At 40.7% G+C, this 24,700-nt stretch overlaps 1 protein-coding gene across 1 annotated transcript; it reads left to right on the top strand.

Moving 5' to 3' along the window:
• The first annotated feature begins 16,285 nt into the window (after nt 1-16,285).
• LOC131905786 (TRPM8 channel-associated factor 3-like) lies at nt 16,286-24,114 on the top strand. Its single transcript, XM_059256599.1, has 7 exons — nt 16,286-16,908; nt 17,583-18,541; nt 18,817-18,914; nt 19,656-19,869; nt 20,152-20,391; nt 21,082-21,419; nt 23,455-24,114. The coding sequence occupies exons 1-7, from the start codon at nt 16,286-16,288 to the stop codon at nt 23,722-23,724; spliced, it is 2,742 nt and encodes a 913-aa protein (XP_059112582.1). The 3' UTR covers nt 23,725-24,114.
• The last annotated feature ends 586 nt before the right edge of the window (nt 24,115-24,700 follow it).

The raw sequence follows: 24,700 nt of genomic DNA, 5'->3' as shown, positions 1-24,700 counted from the left end.
TGAAACACTTAGTCTTAAGTAAGACATCTTCTTCAATTCCCACCCCTCCCAGCTCAGAAAACCCTGAGGAATAGGAGGAAGAAAGAGCCAGAGGGGACAGAGACTACCAAGGAAAGAAAGGTCTTCTAAACACAGCAGGATCAATGCACATATAAAGTCACAGAGACTGTGGCAGCACACACAGGATCTGCACAGGTCTGGGCCCAATGGGGCCCCAGTGTTGAGAGGAGAAGTGGACACATGCCCCCATCTTTAATCAGAATCTGTCTCCAAGTGATAACCACTCACAAATGGAAAGTTAGTTTTCTCCAACAGAGCCTCACTGGAGATATAAACCAATTTTCAGGCCAGGTCCCATGCCCACCAGTAGATTCCCAACACAAAATGAACTCAAGGATACTTTTGGAGGTTCGTTTGTTTGTGTTTCATAATGCTTTGCCTGGCCTTACCCCCTTACCCTACAGGTCCTTGCATATATAATATGGTTTCTGATTTTGTGTTTTTGTACTTAACTCTGCATCTATATGTATTTCTTGTGATTTTTCTTTTGCTCTTTGTTGTTTGTTTACTTGTTTGCTTTATTCAAGTTGGTTTTCTTACTATTATTTTTTTCTTTTTGTTTTTGGGTCATTTCTTTCTTTCTTTCTTTTTTTCATAAGATTCCTGTTTGTTTTCTAAAGAGACAAAGCAAGAAAGGATGTGGATTTGAGTGGATAGGGAGATGGGGAAGATCTAGGAGAAATTGGGGGAGAGACAAGCATAACCAGGATATATTGTATGGAAAAAAGTTATTTTCAATAAAAAAATGAGTTAAAATTATATATAAAAGAATTTATTGTCCTTTCATGAAGAATAGCCTAAGGAAATGCTATCATTTTTGTTGAGGTTACCTGTGGAAGGGGAGAGAGAAGCAATAACAACAAGAAGAAGGAATCTACTCCCCTTTATTTCTGGTCCATGAGTAGCCCCAAAATGACTAAGTCTCTGTTACTGAACCAGCAAAGGTAGACAGACCTTGAAAACTAGCATCCAACACAAGTGGCCTCACTGTGGAAAACCAAACCATGCAAGGCTACTCACCATGATTAAAAATAGTCTACACTTAGGAATGACATTCAAGCAAAGAAAGACTTTCTTGTTTCTGCAGGGACAGGAACTCCAGCAGCTGTGTGCTTTAGTCAGATGAATGCAAGTTGGATGCAGGAGACAGCTTTATTGGGGATGCTGCCTTTAGGATGACCAAGGAATCCCCTCCTCAGTAACACAACTTTTACTTCTCTTGAATAATCCTTAATAGATCATTTGAATAATTAGAGTATGTGATCATTAAGCGTCATTCAGAATTGAACTAGTTATTTGTGGATCAGATTGGTGAACTATATTAACATAGGTGAGATGGTTGTAACAACAATAACAAAACAAAAATAATCTGCCTTTATATAATTTCACTGAAACTAAACAACCTAAAAATCATATCTCAACATGTATTTTTCTCCCAAGGATCTAGCAGTTTGCTGTTTAAAAATGCTTTATGCTTACTTTTCCATATAAGAAGTTATGTTATGGCCCTTATTACTTGAGGAGAAAATAGAGACACAAAGCAAATGAACAGAAAAGCTGCATTTCTGACTACAGGAATTGCGTGCCAGACCTTCTGACATGATAGTACTAACCTGCTATCAGATCCGCCATGGCCCATGGTTCTGCCTGCATCAGACCCTGCTCAGCTTCTGGACTTGAATCTTGATTCAAGCAGAAAATTATAACTGGATAATAAAGGTCATTCATCCAAGGCATACATCCAAAGTCAGTGGTTCTCAACCTCCCTAATGCTGCAACCACTTAATACAGTTCCTTGTGACATGGTGACCGCCAACCATAAAATTATTTTTGTTGCTACTTTATAACTGTAATTTTGCTACTGTTATGAATTGTAATGTAAATATCTGTGTTTTCCCGTAGTCTTAGGCAAACCTTATGAAAGGGTCATTCAATTCCCCAGAGGTCGTAACCTAAAAGTTAAAAACCACTGATTTAGGGTGTGATCAACATCCTGTCCTATCTACACTAGTTTAAAACTTCCAGAACTGAGGGCTTTGTGGTGTTTTGGAGAAAGTTGTTCTTAAGTTCAGGGCCTTTGTTTTTCTTAAGGATATTCCAGCTTCACCATTACTGTATTGGATGAGAAAACCCGGCCTTCATGTAGGGTATGAGATCCAGTGAATGAAAAAAAAATCTACATTCCTATCGAGATGAAAGCATTTTGAGAAAAGAAGTCACCCTAACATAGTTTAGAGGAGTACTTATTAATAATTGTAAAGAAGACTTACCTCTATGTCCTTTGCTGAATGTGATACAGCCAGTAACTTGATAAGAGAATGGACAATTAATATCAGAAAACCAGAACACTTGTATGTTGTCTCACTAAGTGAACCACCAAATAGTCTCCCGCTGGGAAATACTGCTAAAATGAAATAACAAACATAGCTAAGGGGAATCACTTAAGTTCTGTGGTGAATAGGCCCTAGGTAGAGTCTAGTCTGTGCTGCCTACAGCGTTTTTCTCTCCCCCTTGTGGTCACATATGAACATTACAGTTTCTGCCCTTCAAATACAATGTAAACTGTTTCATCAAGGCAAACTCAGTCTCTTGCCCTAGTGTTAGTTAAAAAATAAATGTTCCCTTTTCCTGAAGCAAATTATTTTTTCAATATTATTTTCATCTCCTGTCTCTAAAATTCTCCCAAATTAATATGCTTTAGTTGGAGGGAAACGTTCACAAATATTGTGCTAGAATGGATTTAGGATTTTAGGATACAATAGCTTTGCCTTCACCAATTACATAATACACTAAGTCTAAATCACATATTATTAATTTTATATATTCTAAAAATAAATAAATAAATAAATATTAGAAATAACCCAAAAACCTTCTAAAGCTGATGTTGTATGTTTCTAGCTAGCAAGACATCTAAACTGCAAAGAAATATGTGCACGAAGCAAACATGGATTCTCTCACTTAGACATAATCTTCTAAAGAAAACACTGATAGGTTAGCATGATTTTATAACTAATAGAAGTCACTCATTCAATATTTGAACAGACTTCTCCCATTCAATCCTCTGTGGGTGGGGGTCTCTGAGGGAGGCAAGAAGGTAGTTCAGTTCAACACAACTAAGTAGCTGGTGTTGTTTCAAACTTCAGGAGTCTGACCCCAAGTAGTTTATTTTACGTATATTTGGTAAATTTGGTAAAATTAAGTTTAGGCACAATTTGGTGAAAAATTTCCTGGTGATAAATAACTCAGTCCCGTTGCACACTAAAACTTAAGACACAACTACATTGAAAGTCTTTGTAAACTACATGTAACATCTTCTATAAAGATGGGTTCTACAGATTGACTACATGCGACACCTTCCATAATAATTCGGTTCTGTAGATTGACAAGTTTACAATAAGCGTCTGGGGGAGGATCCTGTGTGGTCTCAGCCACACAGTGTAAATGTCACCAGGCTATTAACCACTTCCATTCCCAGCCTTCTAGACAAAAGCAGGTTATACATCCCTCCCTTTGAAGGGACAACTTCTTTAACATTCCTGGTTCCCCTGGTGCCTATCTGTGAGCACAAGACCTCCCACATCTGGAGTATGCATAAATTTGTGACCTCTCACTGGAGAAAGGAAGTAACGTGAAATCCAAGATCTCATGGAACCACAGTAAAGGCTACCTTTCTGTTTGGCTCACCTTACATGAAAAAGGACACTTAGCCAGATAGAATCTCCTCTTGAGCCGAACAAACAAAATAATTCTACTCTCAGAATAACGTTGAGTATGTATTAGTCTGTTTTTCTTTACTATAACAAAATACTAGAGGCAGCTACTTGACAAAGAATAGTTGACATTTGGCACACAGTTCTGGAGATGCAAAGTCAAAGTGCCAAATTGTGCAATGGCCTTCTTTCTGTCTAGGTGTACAGGACAAAAGACAAAGAATACACAGATGGTGTGTGTGTGTGTGTGTGTGTGTGTGTGTGTGTGTGTGTGTGTGTGTTCTCTTTCTCTCTTCCTTTAAAACTATTAAGAGTCAATAATAGGGAGTTTATCTTAATAAATTATCTAATCCTAATCATTCCCCAAAGGTTCCATTTCTCAACACTAGTGTTAAGCTCCAATCCTTTTTAATCTCATACAGTAGGTATTAATTTCAACACACAAAGACTTAAAAACATTCAAATCATGTCCAAAGCAGAGCAAAGTCATATAAATTACTGAGTTATGACAGCTTCCTTTAGGCAAAGCTCTAGTAAGATTAAGTCAACATATTACAGAAACAATTGTATATCAATGATTTTTGAAGCACTATTCACAAGAGCTAGGCTGTCTAACAACTGAGGAGCAAATAAAGACAATGCAGTAGACATACACATGGGATTTATTTCAGCCATAGAAAGGAATGAAAATATGTCATTTGCAGAAAAATAGATGTAACTGGAGATGTTAAGCAAATTAGAAGCCAGACTCAAGAAGACAAACATAGCATGGTTTTGCTCATTTTGGGTTCCTAGGTTTTATATAGTTACATAAAATTATGCATGTATATAGAGCCTATCAGCTTGAGGGGAAAAGCAGGAAAGCGAAAGCACAAAACAGACAGAACTGTTTAACACTTTAGTTTTAGTGTTGTGAAATACACTTTGAAGAAGGAGAAAACGTACTTTTATGAATGTTGTCTTGGTTTCTACCCAGGTTATGCTCTTATAAGTAAAGCATCCAATAATGTTCCTTTTATCATAAAATATAACATGCTCACAAAAATGTATTGGAAGTAAATATAAAACTTAAATGAAAATTTTGAAAAGAATCACATTAGATTGGGAGATTATAACCAATAACCAGATACCACCACTACCACTCACTACTTCCCTTCAAGATATAGACCCTCCTGCCACCAGGTAGATCACTAACCATCAACTTTGTCAATGAACAAAGTTATAGTTTATTTTTAGTTCTGCCTAATAGTCCATAAATGCAGTACCCTCAGTTATTCTTTGTTATTGATAGATATTTTATTGTTTCATTTAGGAACATTTTGCTGTTGTCTATGTGTAACAGTTCCTCTGATGTACACTATAAATAAAATTGATGTTTCACAAACACATAAACACACAAACCTTCAACTTTGATAAAGGCAAGTTTAAGAGGAGTTGTACCCTTTTGGATATCTGAGTTTCCATTGCTCTGGGCTCATGAACAGAATCTCACTAGATACTCTTTAGCCAATGTGGTGGCTACATAGCAGTTTTTCATTGTTTTAGTTTGTTTGCTTGACACCAAATGAGACCAGTGTTTGAAGTGTGTTTTATGTGATCACTTAATTCTCTTGGGTACTTTTTATCCCCCATTTTAGGCATGATTGTGACCATTTCTGTGTTGCCAAGTGACTTGTGCTCTGTGCACATACCTATCACCTTTCTTAGACAGTCATTTACTAAAGACAATTTCTTCTTAAATTTAATGTAATGAGTGAAATCAACATTTTCTGTACTCACATCAGGAGTGAAGGAAGACTATTTACCCAGATTTCTTTGTGAAATTTTATATTGGAAAATCAGTCATGGGTCTCATCCCTGGAAAAGACTAGTTCTCCCTCTCTCAGAAGTCATTAGTTGTCTATAGTATTGTCTAGGGTCCACCTCAAAACTATATACACATAAACCAGCAAAATTGACTCAGCAGGTTATGTTTATATATTTGTGATCTCTTTCATATATATATATATGAAAAAGAAGCTGTCAACTTGACAGCTTGGGACATGGGAGAGCCTGAGAGAGAAAAGAGAAGGGTGTAATTATATTTTAATTTAAAATGTATTTTTTTTCAGGAATAAGCTCCATTTTTTTAAATAAGAAAATTTTTTCACTCATTTTACACACCAAAGATCCCCTTCTTTCCTCCTCCCAAGACCCAGCCTCCCCCCACAACCCACCCCCTACTCCCCCTCACAAGAAGGCAAGGCCTCCCATGGGGAGGCACATCCAGTAGAGGCAAGTCCAAGCCTTTCCCCCTGCCTCAAGGCTGCACAAAGTGTCCCATTATAGGTAGTGGGTTCCAAAAAGCCCGTTCGTGAATTCTGATTCTACCCAAGCAAATCAAACTACACAATTGTCTTGCCATGCAGAGGGCCTAGTCCAGTCTCATGCAGGCTCCACAGCCATTGATCCAACTTTCATGAGTTCCCACTAGTTTGATTTGGTCATCTCTGCAGCTTTCCCTATCATGATCCTGGTACACTTGCTCTTAGAATCCCTCCTCTCTCTTTCTGACTGGACTCCTGGAGCTCTGCCTGGTGGATCTCTGCATCTGCCTCCACCAGTCATTGGAGAAAAGCTCTGTGATGACAGCTAGGGTATTCACTGATCTGATCACTGGGGCAAGCTAGTTCAGTTCAGGCACCCTCTCCACTATATCTAGTAGTCAAAGCTGGGGTCATCCTTGGGGATTGCTGGCAATTTCCCTAGCACAGGGTTTCTCTCTATCCCCATGATATCTCCCTCCATCACAGTATCTCTCTCATTGCTTTGCCACTCCATCTCTGTTCCAGCTTGACCATCCCATTCCCTTATGTTCTCATCCTCTGTCCCCTACCCTCCATTGCCCACCCCTCACCCCAGTTCACTCATGAAGATCTCATCTATTTCCCCTTCCCAGGGCAATCCATGCATTCCTCTTTGGGTCTTCCTTATTATCTAGCGTCTCTGGAGTTGTGGGTTGTTGTCTAGTTATCTTTTGCTTTACTTCTAGTATACACTTATGAGTGGGTACATACCATGTTTGTTCTTCTGAGTCTGGGTTATCTTATTCAGGACGATATGTTCTAGTTCCATCCATTTGCCTGCAAATTTCATGATGTCATTGTTTTTCTCTGCTGAGTAGTACTCCATTGTGTATATGTACCACATTTTCTTAATCCATTCTTCAGTTAAGGGGCATCTAGATTGTTTCCAGGTTCTGGCTATTACAATAATGCTGCTATGAACATAGTTGAGCATGTGTCCCTGTGGTATGATTGAACATTCCTTGGATATATGCCCAAGAGTGATATAGCTGGTCTTGAGGTAGATTGATTCCCAACTTTATGAGAAACCACCATATTGATTTCCAAAGTGGCTGTACAAGTTTGCACTCCCACCAACAGTGGAAGAGTGTTCCCCTTGCTCTATATCCTCTCCAACATAAGCTGTCTGCAATGCTTTTGATCTTAGCCATTCTGACAGGTGTAAGATGGTATTTCAGAGTTGTTTTGATTTGCATCTCCCTGATGACTAAGGATGATGAGCAATTCCTTAAATGTCTTTTGGCCATTTGAAATTCTTCCTTTGAGAATTCTCTGTTTAGCTCTATAGCCAATTTTTTAATTGGATTTTTCGTTATTCTGATGTCTAGTTTTTTGAGTTCTTTATATATTTTGGAGATCAGCCTTCTGTCAGATGTGGGGTTGGTGAAAATCTTTTCCCATGTAGGCGTAGTTTGTCTTATTTACTGTGTCCTTTGCCTTACAGAAGCCTCTCAGTTTCAGGAGGTCTCATAAAATGTATTTTTAAAAGAAATCTCCTATTATCTTCTAAGAGTTTTATGATATTCTTTAAACCTTGCATTTTTCCATGAGTTTTGTGGTCGTGTAAACTAAGAATATAATAGTAGTTTTGAGGTTGGGTTGAGCTCATCGACAAGTCAACTCTTTCTCACTCATTTTCATGCTTAAGTGTCTGTGAATGTGAGGGTATCTTTGGAGCCTGTCTTCCTCTCTGCTGTTTATCTCTTTATTTCTCTGTCATGACATCTTATTGTATCATCTTTACAATAAATCCCAGTATTTATTATACTTTAGTTTTCTTTAAAAATTCTCAACAGTGCCTATCTCTGAGGTCCCGTTCAACACTCCTCATGGGCTTCTACTAAAGCAAATAAGGATAGCAACACTAAACCTTTCTGAATTTTGATCCCAAATGATTTCTTCAGGCCATAGATCAATACATAGAGAGAGCTGAGTGTTTAAAAACTAGTTTTCCTCTTATACCTCTACTTTTACATATTGATACTTTCTCTCATAGATGATGCAGAGGTTCTTATAAACTCACAAAGACTGTACCAATACACCCAGGGCCTGCACAGGTTCGAGCCAGATGGGGTCCCAGTGCTGAGAAGGGGAAGTACACACAGGCTCTCATCCCTAACCAAGAAGCTGTCTGCAGCTGATACCCACTGGCCAAGGGGGGGAAAATCAGTTTTCTCCAGTGGAGTCTCACAGGGTATATTAACCAGAATTTGGTGTAGGAGCAGAGTTCGATTTTCAGCATCTGTATTGGATCATTAACAATGACCTGTAGCCCTAGCTTCAGAGAATCTAACAGCCTCTTCTGGCCTCCACAGTCACCCACAAATGCATGTCTCACACAGACATACACATATATAAAAATAAAACCTTTTTTTTTAAAGAACGAAATGTCATTATGCATTCCCAAAGTGGATATAATTATTGTGTGCCAGATAAAAATAAAGCATAGTTTTAATTCCTGATCTCAACAGGAAATCTTTGGCCTTTTTACAACTTAACTATTCTGTTTAACTAAGATTATACACATACCTATTATCAGATTTGGAAAGTTTGCATTTATTTTTTAAGAGATTTTTATGAAAAACCTTTGATTTCACAAAAAGTATTTGTTCAACAGCTAAACCATCATGTAGTTTTTTCATCTATTAAATTGATGCATGTAGTGATTTGTTTTCTGATGTTAAACTAACATTCAGTCTCAATTAGTGTTAACCTAATTAGGTATGCATATTATGATCTATATAAATTATTGTTTACAGTTGCAATGCTGTTCTTTGGACTCTTTCATCTAAATTTACAGGTTAGACCTGCCTGGAATTACAATGTTTTGACACCAAACTTATATCCTTCTTCATAAGACAAGTTATGCAGTGTTCCTTACTTTATTTTATTAAGAATGTTTCATAACTTGTAAAATGATCTGCTCTTTGAACTTTTCAAATAGCTCACGAGACACAGTCTGGAATTTTCTTTATAATAAATTTTATTTTTATATCAGTTAACATTTTCAGTTCAGTTTGGGAAGCTATGTGTTCAACAATCCGTTTATTTTTGTCTGAATTTCCAAACGTTTGAGATGTCTCTCGGCATCTCCATGCTATTCTGCCATCACTGTACCACTTCCCGTTGTTCCTTTTTCAATTGTAATAGTAGTTATTTTTGCTTTTCTCACTCCTCCTTTTTTCTTTGCAAAGATTTGTTACTTCAAATAACTAATGCGCTTGTTTGTTTCTACTTTCTCTATAAACTGTCTCCTCTCAGTTTCATGCCATGTTTTCTGCTTTGTGGGAGCACTGAGATCACACCATCATCTTTTAAGTGCTTTAGATGGTGTCTAGCTTAATCTAGTTTCCATCAGTTGTTTTTTCTTCTTAAATATTAACTTTTAAATGCACATTTTCCTCTTCACCTATCATTTGCCCAATAGGGCTTATTCTACGTTCTGTTTCCCTTGAGCTACACAGTAAGAAGTCTTTGGTAGAAAGAATCATTGAATAATCTTCTAGTTGTGGTTATGAATTATAAAATATGGCCTGGAGAGATGGCCTAGCAGTTCATATGTTTGTCATCCAAATGTGAGACCCTGAAGATCCCATGTCAATGCTGGGTGGGCATCGCAGCCCCTATAACGCTTCCTAAGGCACCTGCATATCCCATGTCAATGCTGGATGGACATGGAAGCCCTTATAATGCTTCCTAAGGCACCTGCAGATCCCATGTCAATGCTGGGTGGACATGGAAGCCCTTATAATGCCTCCTAAGGCATCTGCAGATCCCATGTCAATGCTGGGTGGACATGGAAGCCCCTATAGTGCCTCATAAGGCACAGACAATCTCCAAACTAAGCTAGCCAGACTAGTTCATTGACAGACCCTGCAATATAATGCATATGGTGAAAAATCAGTTGAGGAAGATTCCCAAATTCAACCTCTGACCTTGACATGCATACACACCTGTCCATGTGTACCCTACAAAACATATGCAAACAGGCATACTCACATGAATATGTACTCCACACATGAAAAAGAAAAAATAAAATAAAATAATTAAAATAAAAACTAGCCCAAATTTAAATTAGACATATATTTTCATAATTCATTAAAATATAAACTCATTAAAATATGTCCTTCATTTGGTACAAAACACTGAGTGTTGTTCAATAGCAAAAAGAAAAACTAAAATAACAAATGAATTCAACAAATTAGGCAGTAGGCATATAGATCAATGGATTGGTGGGTAAATTCTAGTGAATGAACATTTGACCTATTGATTTTTGGTAAGTCAGTTTTCATAGATGAATCAGCACTAATCCTGGGAATCTTAGAGGGGCCACAGCTAAGCTGCCCATGACCTATAAAACTATATATATGTGTGTGTGTGTGTGTGTGTGTGTGTGTGTGTGTGTGTGTGTGTATTGTTTTGTGCCTCTCATCTCAGTGACAATCACCCAACTCACAATTCCCCATTTGGTCCCATCTGGCTAGTAGTGATATTTCAGTTTCCTAATTAAAGATCAAAGAAAAGGACTGGGTCTTTGGAGGAAATTCTTCAATGGGATTTGACCATAGAGATCTTGCTGCTTTCTTTCATATTTTCAAAGCCTTTGCCTCACTCAGCCATCACAGTCTATAATATTTACCCAGTCTCCTAATTTTATTTAGCAATGAGCAATAAGGTCTTATTTTGCTCATTGATTCAGGTTACAGTGCAGTGAGGAAGCCACGGTAACAGGAACTTGGAGCAGCTAATCGCATCTACAGTCAAGAGCAGAGAGAGAACACATGAATGCTTGCTCACTTGCTTGCTCGTACTCAGTTCATTTTCTCCACTCTTTAACAGTTCAGGATGTACTGCCTAAGGAATGGTACTACACACAGTGGCCTGGATATTCCAATATCAGTCAGCTTCATTAAGACAGTTCTCCATAGACATGACACAGGCCAACCCAATGTAGATGATTCTTTATTGAGGCTCTCTCCCTAGATGATTCAAGGTTGTGTCAAGTTGATATTTAAAGCTAACACTCCTGGTTTGCTCCTGCATATGAGGAAAGTTTTGAGAGATCCCCTTGCTAACCACAGGGAAAGGCTAGCTTAAAGAAGAGGAAGCTGATTCCTGGAGACATAGCTACCATTGCAACTGAGGAGGCTGAAAATCTCAGAGCTCAGGTCACTTCAGCAAGGCTTATGGAGATAGACTCTCAAGAAATGACTTACAGACTCACAAAAAGCACAGACTCAGTGTCCTTGGAGGTTTAGAACCATCTCGAAGCCAAGCACCACCCTTCCAAGAGGAAACAGGAAGAAGGATACTACTAAAAAGTGATCATACCTCCTTTCTTATGTACATAACCTCCAGATTGTTCACCCTAAGTCCACACAGACGCCTCTTCTCCTTGGGAGACCTGAGCTACAGTCAGAAGATATCCAGGTGAGTGATGTGGCTCTTGCAAAAAATATTAAGTCTGTGTTGGTAAAGCATGGAAGGAAGGGGATGTTACCAACATCCTTTCTTTGGATTTTAGATTTGAGAACTGTGCCTTGGGCTTGTGGTTACACCTTGGTTTATTATGTTCTCCGTTGCTATTAAAAAAAATACCTTAAAAGGTGTGGTTTATAAAGAAAATAAGCTAAGTTAGGTTTATGGATCTAGAGGTTGCAGAGTCCAAGATCTAGCAGCCACACTGGTAAGGGTCTTGTGATTTTACCTCATATCAGAAAGAGGGAAGTACACACTAGCCCATGCGGGAGAAAACTTTGAGGAGAAGCCTCACTTTATGCAAACCCATCATCTCGGGAGTCATCCCAATCCTAGAAAGAATCCTTCATTCCTGCAAGAATGAACTGGGTTCCTAGAAAAAGGCATAAATCCTTCTTGAAGACCCAGTCATCTATTAAGGGCCCACCACTTCTCAATAGTATTACATTAGTAATCAATTTCAACGCAAGTTCTGAGTGGGAAAAACATAATCAAACCCTAGCACACAAAAAGATGATGTGGTCTTGGGCCCACATATTAGTGAAAGGTGTAAGTGTTGGGCTTGGGCTTGGGCTCAGCTGGTAAAATGTGTGGCTAGCTTGTGTGAATCTCCCAGTTTGATCTTCAGCACTGCAAAAATTGGGTGTAGTGGTACATGTCTGTAATGTCAGGTCTCAGGAAGTGAAGGCGGGAGATCAGAAGTTGAAGGCTATCATCAGTTAGAGAGTTGAAGCCAGTCTGGGTTAGAGAGCTAGCTTTTTTTTAAAAAAAAAAATGAAAGGAAAGTAGGAGAGCGAGAGCGAGAGCGAGAGCGAGAGCGAGAGCGAGAGCGAGAGCGAGAGAGAGAGAGAGAGAGAGAGAGAGAGAGAGAGAGAGAGAGAGAGAGAGAGGTGGTGCCAATATGGAAGTCAGAACACAGCTCCTGGGAGTCAATTCTCTCCTCCCACCATGTGGGTTCTGGGTACCACACACAGGTTGCCAGGCCTAATGGCAAGCCCCTTAACTCACTGAGCCATCTTGCCCATCCTGCTGACTAAATTTTGAATAGGGATTTGTGCTATGTCCTTAACACAAATCTCTACACATGTCCTTTCATCCAAGGTACCTGCTCCTCATCCCTCACTTACAGATGCTGAAGCTAGCAGATTCCATAGAACATCTACCCTGTGCATGGCCTCCTGTCCCCTATCATTAGGTGGGTGACAGTATGTTTCTGTCTCCCAGTTCTGGACTGGTTCTACCACACCTAGAATTTCTGATAAGATCTCCTGCAACTCGAGAAGCCAAACACCACCCTTCCACTTTTGAGCAAAACCGCTAGAAGAGTTTTTAAAGCTCTTTGAATACTTAGCTTTACTTCTGAAATGATGCTGAGTGTGATGAGTACTCCTTTTAAAATTTATTTATTGAGCCAGGCAGTGGTGGTGCATGCCTTTAATCCCAGCACTTGGGAGGCAGAGCCAGGTGGATCTCTGTGAGTTCGAGGCCAGCCTGGGCTACCAAGTGAGTTCCAGGAAAGGCGCAAAGCTACACAGGGAAACCCTGTCTCGAAAAACCAAAAAAAAAAATTATTTATTGAAACTATCCATTTATGGGCTGGAGAGGTGGTTCAGCAGTTAAGAGCACTGACTGCTCTTCCAGAGGCCCCGGGTTCAATTTCCAGCACCCACATGGCAGTTCCCAATTGTCTGTAATTTAAAGATCTCACACTCTCACACAGACATACATGCAGGCAAAACACCAACACACATAAGAGAAAAATAAATACATTATTTTAAAAAAGCAAGAAATTATCCATTTCTTTTTCTAAGTAAATGTTTCTTTGCCTATGTCTCTGGCTACCTCAATAAAAGACAAAATAATCCATGTGCTCATCAGAGTATTGGCTAATCTGCAGCTACACAAAGAGTACACAGAGGGTAGTGTGCTTACACCTGTGCTTTCTGAAACTTGCATGGGGTAAGCAGATCTTTTAACTATCTGAAAACCAGTCACCTAGTAGAGCTGACAGGCTGAGCTAGTGCTGAAATTGAAGCATCTTGCCTAGCCTTGTTGCTTCTCAAAAGAACAAAGCTCTCCTCTTATTCACTCTTCAACAATCTTGATAGATAGAAAGGTGCCATGCACTTAGGCTGTGCAGTCAAGTAGGGAAGCCTCTCAGTGCTGTACGGATAGCAAAGCAACTCAAAATAGTAAAAAGCATGTACTACAGCAGTGGTTCTCAACCTTCTTAATATGGTAACCCTTTAATACAGTTCTTCATGTTGTGGGGACCACCAACTATAAAATTATATCATTACTACTTTGTAACTGTGATTTTGCTACTGTTATGAATCATAATTCAAATATTTTTAGAGATGGGTTTTTGACAAAGGTTTGAGACCCACAGGTTGAGAAGCACAATTATAACGGATTTACTAATAGATTTATTTAGGAGACATTAGGTCACACACGGGGAATTTAGGTTAAGGAGCACCACCTCCAAAATACCCCAAAGAGAATAGTCTGCTAACCAGGCCTGTTAGAGATAAGCGAAATTCAGGATGCTAGGATTCACATGTTTATTCAACTACCACTAGGCTCCCTGCCCATAACAAAGAAATAGCCATGACTTACAACCAGCCATTTTGCCCATCCCAAGTCATACCTAAGGGCAGCTCAAGAGGGGCAGCACAGAGTCACAACCATCATTAAGTCTAGTCTGCCATAAGTCCCCTGTGCTCTTATCAGGAGAGACATGATTCTGCCAGTTGAGCAAGATCCTGGATAACAACTCTTAGAAAGAGCAACACAGGCATAGTTAAGAAATAACTGGCAACAGCTTTGCTGTGTAAACCTCCTATCTGTCGAAACAGCCAGACTTGCAGTCTCCTGTCTCTGCATAAGTTGTTCAAAGTGTTCAAAGTCCTGAGGCCGAGACAAGATTTATAGATGACAATGTTTGGGGAATACATAAGCCTACAGTGTATATATCTTCTGTTCAAACCTAACTCCTATTTGGGGCTTAGCCCCAGCCAGCTAGGCACTTTAGGCAAATAGTTTCCCTTCATCTCTAAGTGTGTGGAGTGATCTCTCACTGGGAAGGCATGTTATTCCTATAACAATACCTGTTCACAATTGGACTTCAAAAGAAACCAGAGCCATGCTCTGCGTCTAAAGATCCTGTACCCTGTGCTTTCTATGAACAAATTTCTGTGCTCAGAATGAAGGTAGAAACTTTGTCACCTGGCTTCTTTTAGTAAATGAGTATTGGAAATCAGCAAAAACAGGGAGAAGAAAAATGGCAGTTTGCAGGAAACGAACTGTTGCAGAATAAAAGTCGCAAGACAGAGTCACATTTTTGTTTCTTGTTTTTTTTAAATAGAGTATAGAGAAAAGAATGAAATATAAAGCTGAAATGTCATGGCAAGGCAGATCCCAGACTTCCATTTCCAGGCTAAAAGGAGGGTTCCGATTTTCCCAGGAGTGAGACGCCTTCTCTGGTTGCATTTCTCTTGGCCTAACAAAGATCCTGACAAATAGTCACTTAGAGGTGGAAGGATTTATTTTACTCACAATTTCAGGTTACAGTCCATAATTCCAGAGGATTCACAGGGGTAGGAGCTTAAAGATGTCATACCACATCCCTAGTCATGAATATAGAGAAATGAATACATCACGCCTACCACTTGCTTGCTGAGGGCCCAGCTAGCTTCATTTATTCTTACACAGTCCAGGACCCAACACAGGAAGTGGTGCCTCCTTGGTTCTTCCTACCTCAATTAACAATCACAACAATCAATTCACAATCGAGACAACCACCCCAAGACATGCTCACAGACCAACTCAATCTGGATAACTCCTGATTTCTTTTTCAGGTGGGTGTAGTCTGTGCCAACTTGACAGTAAAAACTAACCACCAGTGACGGATCCTCACCGGGAGAGCGCATGGGACAACTGGTGTAGTTCAAGCCTGAAATCTTAAGATCCTGGAACAGGCTAGAGGCACCAGTAGTGGAAAGAGGTGGAATTGATACATTGCAGAGTTTGATGGTGGGGTGTTGGATGGAGAAAAGAAGAGGGCAAACGTGATTCTAAAAATGTGCTGCTTCCCATCATTCTGAGCAACTGGGGAGAATGATAAACATCCAGGAGTCGGCTTTTGACAGATGCATTGCCCGTCTCCAAACAAATCAACCTTTGCATCAAACCTCTCAAGGTTGATAGCATCTTCCTTACACGGAAAGAAATAAGTTCAAATGTTTGCTCTTCTGACAAAGTAAATATGAGCTCAGTTCCTCACAAATAAGAATTGGAGCTGATAACTGTAATCTGCTTAGCAAAATAAAGGATTTATGTGCATTGAAGAGTTCTGGGCTGGGGTAAGCCATGGGGATCTTATAAATGAAAAGTAATTACAGGGTCTTGTGGGTAGCATAGAGCTAGAGGAGAGGTGAGCTAAGACAATGGAAGAGAGCCATGGGGAACATCTGGGTGGAAGTGAGGAAAGACATAGCAACAAATAACTGAGTGATGAAAATACATCCTAAGGGTGAAGCTCCTCAGAGGAAATGAAAGGAGAGGTAAGTACTCTAATTTCTTCTTAAGCTTGAGTACAGGCTTTCTTGTGCAAGACACTGTAAAAGAACATTTATTGCTTTCATTCATTCACTATCCTGAGTCTCTGTGTCCTCTGCAGCAGCTGGAAGAACCATGGCAACAGCTCCTGATGCTGCTTTTGAGACCCTCATGAATGGAGTGACCAGCTGGGATCTTCCTAAAGAATTCATTCCTAGTGAACTCCTTCTTACTGGGGAGGCCGCCTTCCCAGTGATGGTGAACAACAAGGACCAGGTGCTCATTGCTGCCTCTTCCTATGGCCAAGGCCGCCTGGTTGTCATATCCCATGAGAGCTACTTGTTGCATGCTGGCTTTACCCCATTTCTTCTCAATGCAGTGAGCTGGCTCTGCCCCTCCCCAGGGGCTCCCATTGTAGTGCATCCCTCCTTGGCATCACTAGTAAACATCCTAGGTGACTCTGGCATAGAGGCGCTGGTTCAGCCTGAACCTGGAGAGACTCTGGGTGTTTACTGCACGGATGCCTACAATGACAGTTTGACTGAGAAGCTGGTCCAGTTTGTGAAGTGTGGTGGGGGCTTGCTCATTGGAGGCCAGGCCTGGTACTGGGCTGACCAAAATGGACATGATAAAGTGCTGTCCATTTTTCCTGGAAACCAGGTGACAAGTGTGGCTGGAGTGTATTTCACAGATGTCTGTGGGAATAGAGACTTGTTCAAGGTCTCTAAAAAGATACCCAACCTCACACTTTATGTCAGGTAAGTGATGTTTCCCTTTCTTGTTAAGTATCAGCCCAATCAGTCTATTTTAAAGTGAGCTTTCAGCCTAACAGTGGATATGTTGGTTATAACCAAGTAAAATAGTTGTTGTTGTTGTTTCTGTTTTTTCCAGTATTGGGGTTGCAACCAAGGCCTTGCACGTGTGTGGTGAGTGCTCTACCACTGAGACTCATGCCCAAAGATAGGCTGTTCACACACTCTATTTAATACTGTTAATAATTCAAAGGAGCAACTTAAATATCAGAATAGGTAGCAATTCACTCTGGGAAATTCCACTAGGATGGTTTCTATGTGTGTTTCAAGCTTCATTGTGTGACAGATAAAGATCTTGTGTTGTTAAATGTCCAGTTAAAACCGATTTGAAGATGCAAGTACTGCGATTTGAAGATGCAATTATCGCTCTTCTGTTCACTCTCTTTTGTTTGTTTCTTTTTTGAAACAAGGTTTCTCTGTGTAACAGCCCTGGCTGTTCTGGAACTTTGTAGATCAAGCTGGCCTGGAACTCACTGAAATCTGCTTGCCTCTGCCTCCTGAATGTTGGGATTAAAAGTGTGCAGAAGGTTTTGTACCCAAAGAACTGAGGTCCTGGACAACCTCTTCTCCCCAACCTATACTCACTTCTCTTCACTGACTTGAGAACTGTCTCTTTCCAGGTGTAATGATGAGCTCACGTATGACCAGCAGCAGCTCCTGGAAGGGATGTCTGAGATGGACATTGGGACAAGGGCAGTCCCCTCCCAGCTGCTGGTACATGGGCAGAGGGCCTTTCCCTTGGGAGTTGACAATTCATTCAATTGCTTTCTTGCAGCTGCCCACTATGGCCGCGGTCGTGTGGTGTTGGGCGGGCATGCGCGTTTGATGCTTAATCAAACGATGCTGCCGTTTGTGCTCAATGCTTTGCACTGGCTGATGGGCCATCAAACAGGCAGGATTGGGTTGGCTTCAGAAATGAAAGCACTGAAGTCTATGCTACCAAAAAGCGGCTTCCAGTGGACTGAAACCGAACTTCTGACCAGTGATCTGAGTGTCTTTTGCTGCTGCTCATTCACTGATATAGACGCCAAGAAAGTAGAGGAATTTGTTGCAGAAGGTGGAGGTTTGCTAATTGGCGCAGACGCCTGGCTATGGGGCCACAGGAACCCAGACTCTAACTGCATGACTGAATACCCAAATAACATCATCCTTAAATGCTTTGGCCTTGGAATCATAAGCCAGGTAGTCAATCGAGGATCCTTCCCAGTCCCAAATTATAAAGTGATAAACTACCACATCCGTACAGCCCTGGCCCAATTTGAGTCCATGATCTACAGCCAGGAGAGCATATTACAAGAGAGATGGCTGGGGAAGCTCCTGAAAGACTGTTCCTACATGTTTCAAATAACACATCAGAGGATTTCTATTTATGACTCTGTGAAGAAACACGCTCTGAAAATCATCCAAAACAAGGGCTTCCCAAGTGTGAGTGAAGAACACCCAATCATAAATGGCAGCTCCCAGGCCTTTCTGCTTTTCCTGGCTTATGAACTATTCAAATCCGGAGTTGACATATCTCAGTTACTTCCTCCTCCCTCCTTACTACCTTCCACAGAATCTCCCATGACCATTAAAATCAGCACAGGTAAGGAATGGAGTGGGGACACTGGGAATTCAGGACTAGAGAAACAGGGGGCTGGCTAGCATCAGCATTGCTACATGATGCTTTCTTCTCAGAAGTCCATCTTCCTTCTTTTCTATGAACTTTTATGAAGGTAAGTTGAGGAACACAGGTAGCTTTGGTGGCTAAAGAATGGTCTGGGAGATCTGTCGCTCTGTTGGTGGAGTAGGGACTCTGAGTGAAGGTGGAATCATGAATGGAAAGACTACAACCTTTCTTATGACTCTCATCAGACTACTGCAATTCCTGGGTGAGCACTGGACTCTACTTGCCTGAAGGTCGGGTTGCACAAATGACACTTCCCAGTGAAGCGACTCAAGCCAACCTGAAGGTAAAGCATTTGGCTCCCTGTTAAGTGAACTTTTGACACGTCCGGTGCAGTTTCACGTCCTCTTCTAGTAACTTGTTCGTTCATTTGAGACAGGGTCTCTCTATGTAGCCCTGGCTGTCCTGAAACTCACTGTGTAGGCCAGGCTAGCCTCAAACTCACAGAGATCCTCCTGCCTCTCTTCAGTAACATTTTAGATTCTCCCAACAACCTCATCAGGAATATAGGTCAGAAAACACCACCCTTTATATAGACAAAGACAGTAGTCATTGCAAAGCTGAATCTTGGCACATAACAGAGGCTTAGAAATGCACTTCCTCTTTCACCTCTCCATCTTGTATTTACTGTCAAAATTTCTCTCACTGGTTTTCTTTCTTGGAGTAACTGAAATACTGTCCAAATGTTTTCCAAGCTTCAGTTCCATAAACCACTTCCATAGTCCTCTCTTGTAGAGACCCGAAGGAAATGGCAGTGTGCTCTCTGAATCAATATTTACCTTGGAACTAGTTTTATTTTTTTTTAAATCCCTAAACTCTACAGAGAACAAAAAGTGGTTATGAACAGGAAAAGGTGCCCTAGAGAAAATGTTTAAGTAGTAGCAATATTCTACTTACACACATGACACTTGTCATTCTGAGGTTCTCCTCTTGCCAACTCTGCCAGGCTTCTTACATACATATACATATACGTACAGAGGGGAGGTGGTTCGGTCATTCTCATGATGACTTATGCTCACTATGATAGGTCCTCATTGGTTGCCATACGGACAACGTAAGCGAAGCAAAAGTTTACCACCGTCCCCCTGTGATGACGTATACATACCACTTAGATTCATCTCAGAAGTCCATCTCGTGGCTCTATGGGGGGCTTCTCTACATCATTGTTCCCTCCAAGTACAATCAGGATGATGTGTCTGTCACCATCACTGGGGCTGTGTCTGCTCCATACTTCAGGATAGGTAAGTAGGAGGCTCAGTTTCATAATGGGACACAAAGCAGAGGGAAACCTAGAGCAGGAGAAGGAACTTGGCTTGAGAGAAGGCAGTGGAATGGTTGGGGAAAGATGAGTCCCAAGACAGAAAGTGGGCTAAGAAATATGAACAGCCTCTTCTAGGAGGTCTAAAAGGAGCACAAAGAAAGACAAAGTGAGATTTATTACCAAGTTATCTCTCTGTGTGGTCTACAGTTGAAGGGGTGCAATTGAAATCCAGAATAAAATGGTATGTAATCTTTATTTCCAGGTGAGACAACCCAGGAGGAATGGAAGAATCTTATCAAGTACAGCGAAGCTCCCTGGGGAGAACTAGCCACAGACAATATTATTCTGACGATCCCTACGGAAAACCTCATGGTCCTTCAGGACCCATACCCGGTGCTCCAGCTCTGGGATGAGATGGTACAGGCTGTAGCCAAGCTGGCAGCCAGGCCCTTCCCTTTTGAAAGACCTGAGAGGGTTGTACTTGACAAACAGATTTCACTTGGTAGGTATTCTATGGGAATGCTCTGAGAGTTTAGCTTCAACTGAACTGACATAATTTTATAGAGATCAGTGGAGAACATAGTCCATCATCATTTAATCTTAAAAATGCAAATAGTTACAGGATTGTAGGAATGAAAAGCAAAAATCTGTAGATTTTTCACGAGTCTTCATGGAAGATAATTGAATAGAGTCAAAGATGGGTAAGAGAAAGACAAGAGATGCATGCTTAGTAGCTCTCAACAGAGTCAAGGAGACTTGTTAATGTTGAATAAAACAGGAGAAATAATAGATGGTGTAGGGAACAATGAGAAAACTAATTGGCATCTGCAGACTTTCAAAATGATTCCTCAACATTAAGACTAAACTGGAGGAAAACCTTACTGCTTTCCCTCAGTGTTGGACACCTAGACACAAGACCTCATGACATGCATGCATCACCCATCTAAAAATAGAAAATAATGGATCACATTCCACATATACCCACCCTTCACAGTGAAATGCAGATGAGTGTCAAATTCTGTCCAAGAAAAAGAGAAGAAAGCCTGATAGGCTGCAAATAAGCTTAGGTAGTGAGCATGGCCAAAGTGAGCTTACTCAGTATATTTTAGGGCTTCTGGGATAGTGGAGATGCAGTCTACAAAATGTCATTACATGTATCACTTCATCGCTTATTTCCCCTTATTTTCCTCAGGTTTTCTCCATTCTGGATACCCCATCATGGGCTACACTAGTATAGCAAAAGGCATCATTGATGAGGTCACAATCAGGTCACATGGTATTTGGGGTGTGATACATGAGCTGGGCCACAACCAGCAGAAGGGTAAATGGAATTTCCCACCGCACACCAATGAAGCTTTGTGTAATCTCTGGGCTGTTTATGTGCATGAGACTGTTCTAAACATCCACAGGGATCAGGCCCACCCTTCTCTGAATCCTGAACTTCGGAAGCAGAGGATCAAAGATCACCTGTCCAAGGGAGCACCCCTGAGTAACTGGGTTGTATGGACAGCTCTAGAGACTTATCTCCAGGTACTGAACAGATATTCAGGGAGGTGGGAACCACCAGACTCCCCAGTTACCCCAAGATCCATACACAGTGCATGTCCTCCCAGGATATGAGAGAGAGGCAGAGGGTGTCATCTTGCTGTGGGTCAGGAATTGCAAACCTGATGTGGATAATATGTAGATAACTAAATGTGTTTCCTCTTCTCTGCCACATAACTGTGAAAATAAATAAAAGTGTATGGGCTCACTATGGGAAATACAGTGCAATTGAATAGCTGTACTCAGAAAATTTGCAGTGAAACTCAGCTTTGCCAAATGATAAATAGTTTCTCCTGACCTACATTGTTAGCTTAGGAGAAATTAGTGTCACCCCACTCCAACAATGTATTATGAAGATAGATTGTAGGGACAGTGACCTGGTAACAAGTTATTTAAGATGTTATCTTCTTAAGCAAACATCAAACATGAATGAAGTCAAGAGGCTTCATTGTAAAATAAATAATGTGCAGTATTTTACAGCATTTCAAAATTCTTCCCTTCTATGTCCTCACCACCTGTGGGAAATACATTGAAAAAAATATTCACATAGTCAAATTACATGTTCAAACTTCCAGGGTAACAGAGATGAGCTGCTTGCTGTTGATCTAATTAATTAGTGAAGACAAACCTAGAGCCTAGTTTCAATGCTTTGGGCATGAAAGCATTCTGTCTCTGGGCTTTCACTGCCTTTGTGATTTCAATGAGTCTGAGATAACTTCTGGACCACACCAGCTTCCTTCTTAATAAGTAATCTGTCTGAAAATCTACAGGATCCAGTCATGGTGTCAGTCAAAACCTTGTCATTCAAGTTCACTTTAAAGCCCCTTGGGCACAGACTGCTGCTCTGGGGTCTGGGACTGAATTCCTGGCCAGGTAGCTGCCTTTCACCACTATTGATGTTCTACATTCAAAATCACAAACAACATTCAATTCTCCAGCATCTTTCACTCCAGTCCTCCAGTACTTTTTTCACAGTCTCCCTCTCTCTACACTGGATCCCAAATGGACCTATCTTGCAGAATGCTGCCAGAAAACACTTCAAACCTAAAATCCACAGTAGCTCTTAGCCCCTTCAGGTAAAGCACCAAACCTCCTCCTTCAAGTCCCAGTTCTCACCTGTTACTCCATCTGCTACAACTACAAACATTTCATCTTCAGAATGGCTCACCATGGTTCATCTTGCCGGCATTTACTAATGATGGGTTTTTGTTGTTGTTGTTTGTTTGTTTGTTTTTTATTCAAAACAGTTTTGCCTCCCCCTCTTTTTTTTAAATCAAGAAACACCCATTGAGCTTTTAATATCAGCTTCTTTGGTGCTTCCAGTAAGCCTTCCTTTACAGTATCTGTTCCCTGCCCCACGTCTTAATGTGGCTTGTGCGCATGCTTCAGGTATTTGTCTAAGCATGCATGCGCACACAAGCCTCTGCAGCTCCGAAATCCACACGGACCTTCAATAACAGTTGGTTATAGTTAGTGTAAAACATTTCCTAATGACCTAGGCTGTGACTACAGTTGAGCAAGAGTGAAAGGACCAGCTGGTGCTCATTGAAATGTTTTAACTATTGCTCAAGGCTATTCCTAAGGATCACAGATCCATAGATGGTGAGCCAGGAATCTTTGCTTTCTAAACCTGAAGCAGGAGAGTCCCAGCTAGCCATCTCCAGTGTTTAGCTGCACAAGACAAAAGGGTCTAGCTCACCTCAGGCAGATTCAGATCTTCATCATTAAGTTTAGCAGTAACAGTAATAATAACACTGCTGAAATTAACTGCTGCTTACTGAGACCCTGGTAGGAATCAAATGAGTAACAACACAAAAATCCCTCTGACATTGTCCTGAGGAGCTTGAGAAATGGCACCTGTCACAGGGATAGGGTTCTGGAGGAAAAGGGATGAGAGACCCACTGACAGATTAAATCAACAGAACAGGATGGCTTATAACTAAAACCCACAATGTGGTTTCATGCATGTGTTCAGGGGGTGACTTGCATATGTGATTCTTCTATTTCTTTCTCTTTCCAGCTTCAGGAGAGCTTCGGGTGGGAGCCATTCATCCAGATCTTTGGTGACTACCAAAGCCTCTCCAGCTTTCCCCAAGACAATAAAGGCAAGATGAATCTGTGGGTGAAGAAGTTCTCTGAGGTTGTGAAAAAGAACCTGGCCCCTTTCTTTGAAGCCTGGGGCTGGCCTGTCCAGAGTGATGTGGCTGAAAGCCTGGCCTCTTTGCCAGAGTGGCAGGAAAACCCCATGAAGATGTACGCAGACGATGGTACAGAGAGAAGAAACAACTGAAGTTCTATCTGGGAAAAGATCATTTATTGGATGCAAGAGAAAAATCCTTATGATTCAATAGAATTCAATTTTAGGGACCCCCCCCCCCACTTCAGTCGTCAGAATCATCTTAATCTTAATCATTTTTTGCAAGGCAGTGATTCAGTTAGACAATGACTTCAAAAATTTGCAATAGAGATGGCTCAATCTGTTGCTTCTAGATCAATTTCAAGCTATTTGATTTGTCTCTTGACCTTCCTGTTTAGCATTTTTCATGCTCTCTGTGTGTTTACAGAAGCTACTCAAATCCAGAGACTTAACTGAAGAACCATCCTTTGTTGGCTCCACTGGGAGAATCTTTGTTCTAGTCCTAAAATTCATGCACAGATATCATTTGTCTGAGTGGTTTGAACAAAGTTTCTGGGTGATCAACAAATGCTTTGTCAATATGAATGATTGTTGTGTTTGAGAGTTCACTTGCTTAACCCAGGCTAACCTTTGTGCTACAGCAAAACTACCACTTATGAACTGTCACAGGCAGACTCTGCTTCAAGTTCATATGTTACTGGAAGTTAAAGTCTTTATAAAACAGGCTAATATGTATATACACACACACACACACACACACACACACACATTGAAATATATTCCATTTATATAACAGGCTGATATATATTTTTCATGGAGATATATTCCATTAAGGCAGTGGGTGATACTGATTCATACATATGAATATACATACATCTTTACAATATAACTGAGAATTATTCCCTTAGCACAGAATTTCTCTCTTAGCATGTGGATTTTTACCACAAATACATAACCTCACCTCAGCCACACAGTGGCCACACAGCCTACCAAATATCAGACTTTATTTATTTGGAAAATAACTGAACAATTTGCTGAAAATTATATCTGATATCCTAAAAAAGTTTGTATTGATATTCAGAGATAGACTAAGGCCAAAGTTTGTGACATACAAACCGCAAAATCTAGG

The sequence above is a fragment of the Peromyscus eremicus genome, chromosome 3 (genome assembly GCF_949786415.1).
Source record: "Peromyscus eremicus chromosome 3, PerEre_H2_v1, whole genome shotgun sequence".
Taxonomy (NCBI): domain Eukaryota; kingdom Metazoa; phylum Chordata; class Mammalia; order Rodentia; family Cricetidae; genus Peromyscus; species Peromyscus eremicus.
This window is presented reverse-complemented; position numbering and strand designations above follow the sequence as displayed.

Bases quoted from the DNA above. Each gene is read 5' to 3' on its own strand.
- LOC131905786 (XM_059256599.1), top strand. From the start codon at position 16,286: ATGGCAACAGCTCCTGATGCTGCTTTTGAGACCCTCATGAATGGAGTG. The intron at 19,870-20,151 runs GTAAGTAGGAGG...CTTTATTTCCAG, and splicing joins TGCTCCATACTTCAGGATAG to GTGAGACAACCCAGGAGGAA. The intron at 20,392-21,081 runs GTAGGTATTCTA...TATTTTCCTCAG, and splicing joins TGACAAACAGATTTCACTTG to GTTTTCTCCATTCTGGATAC.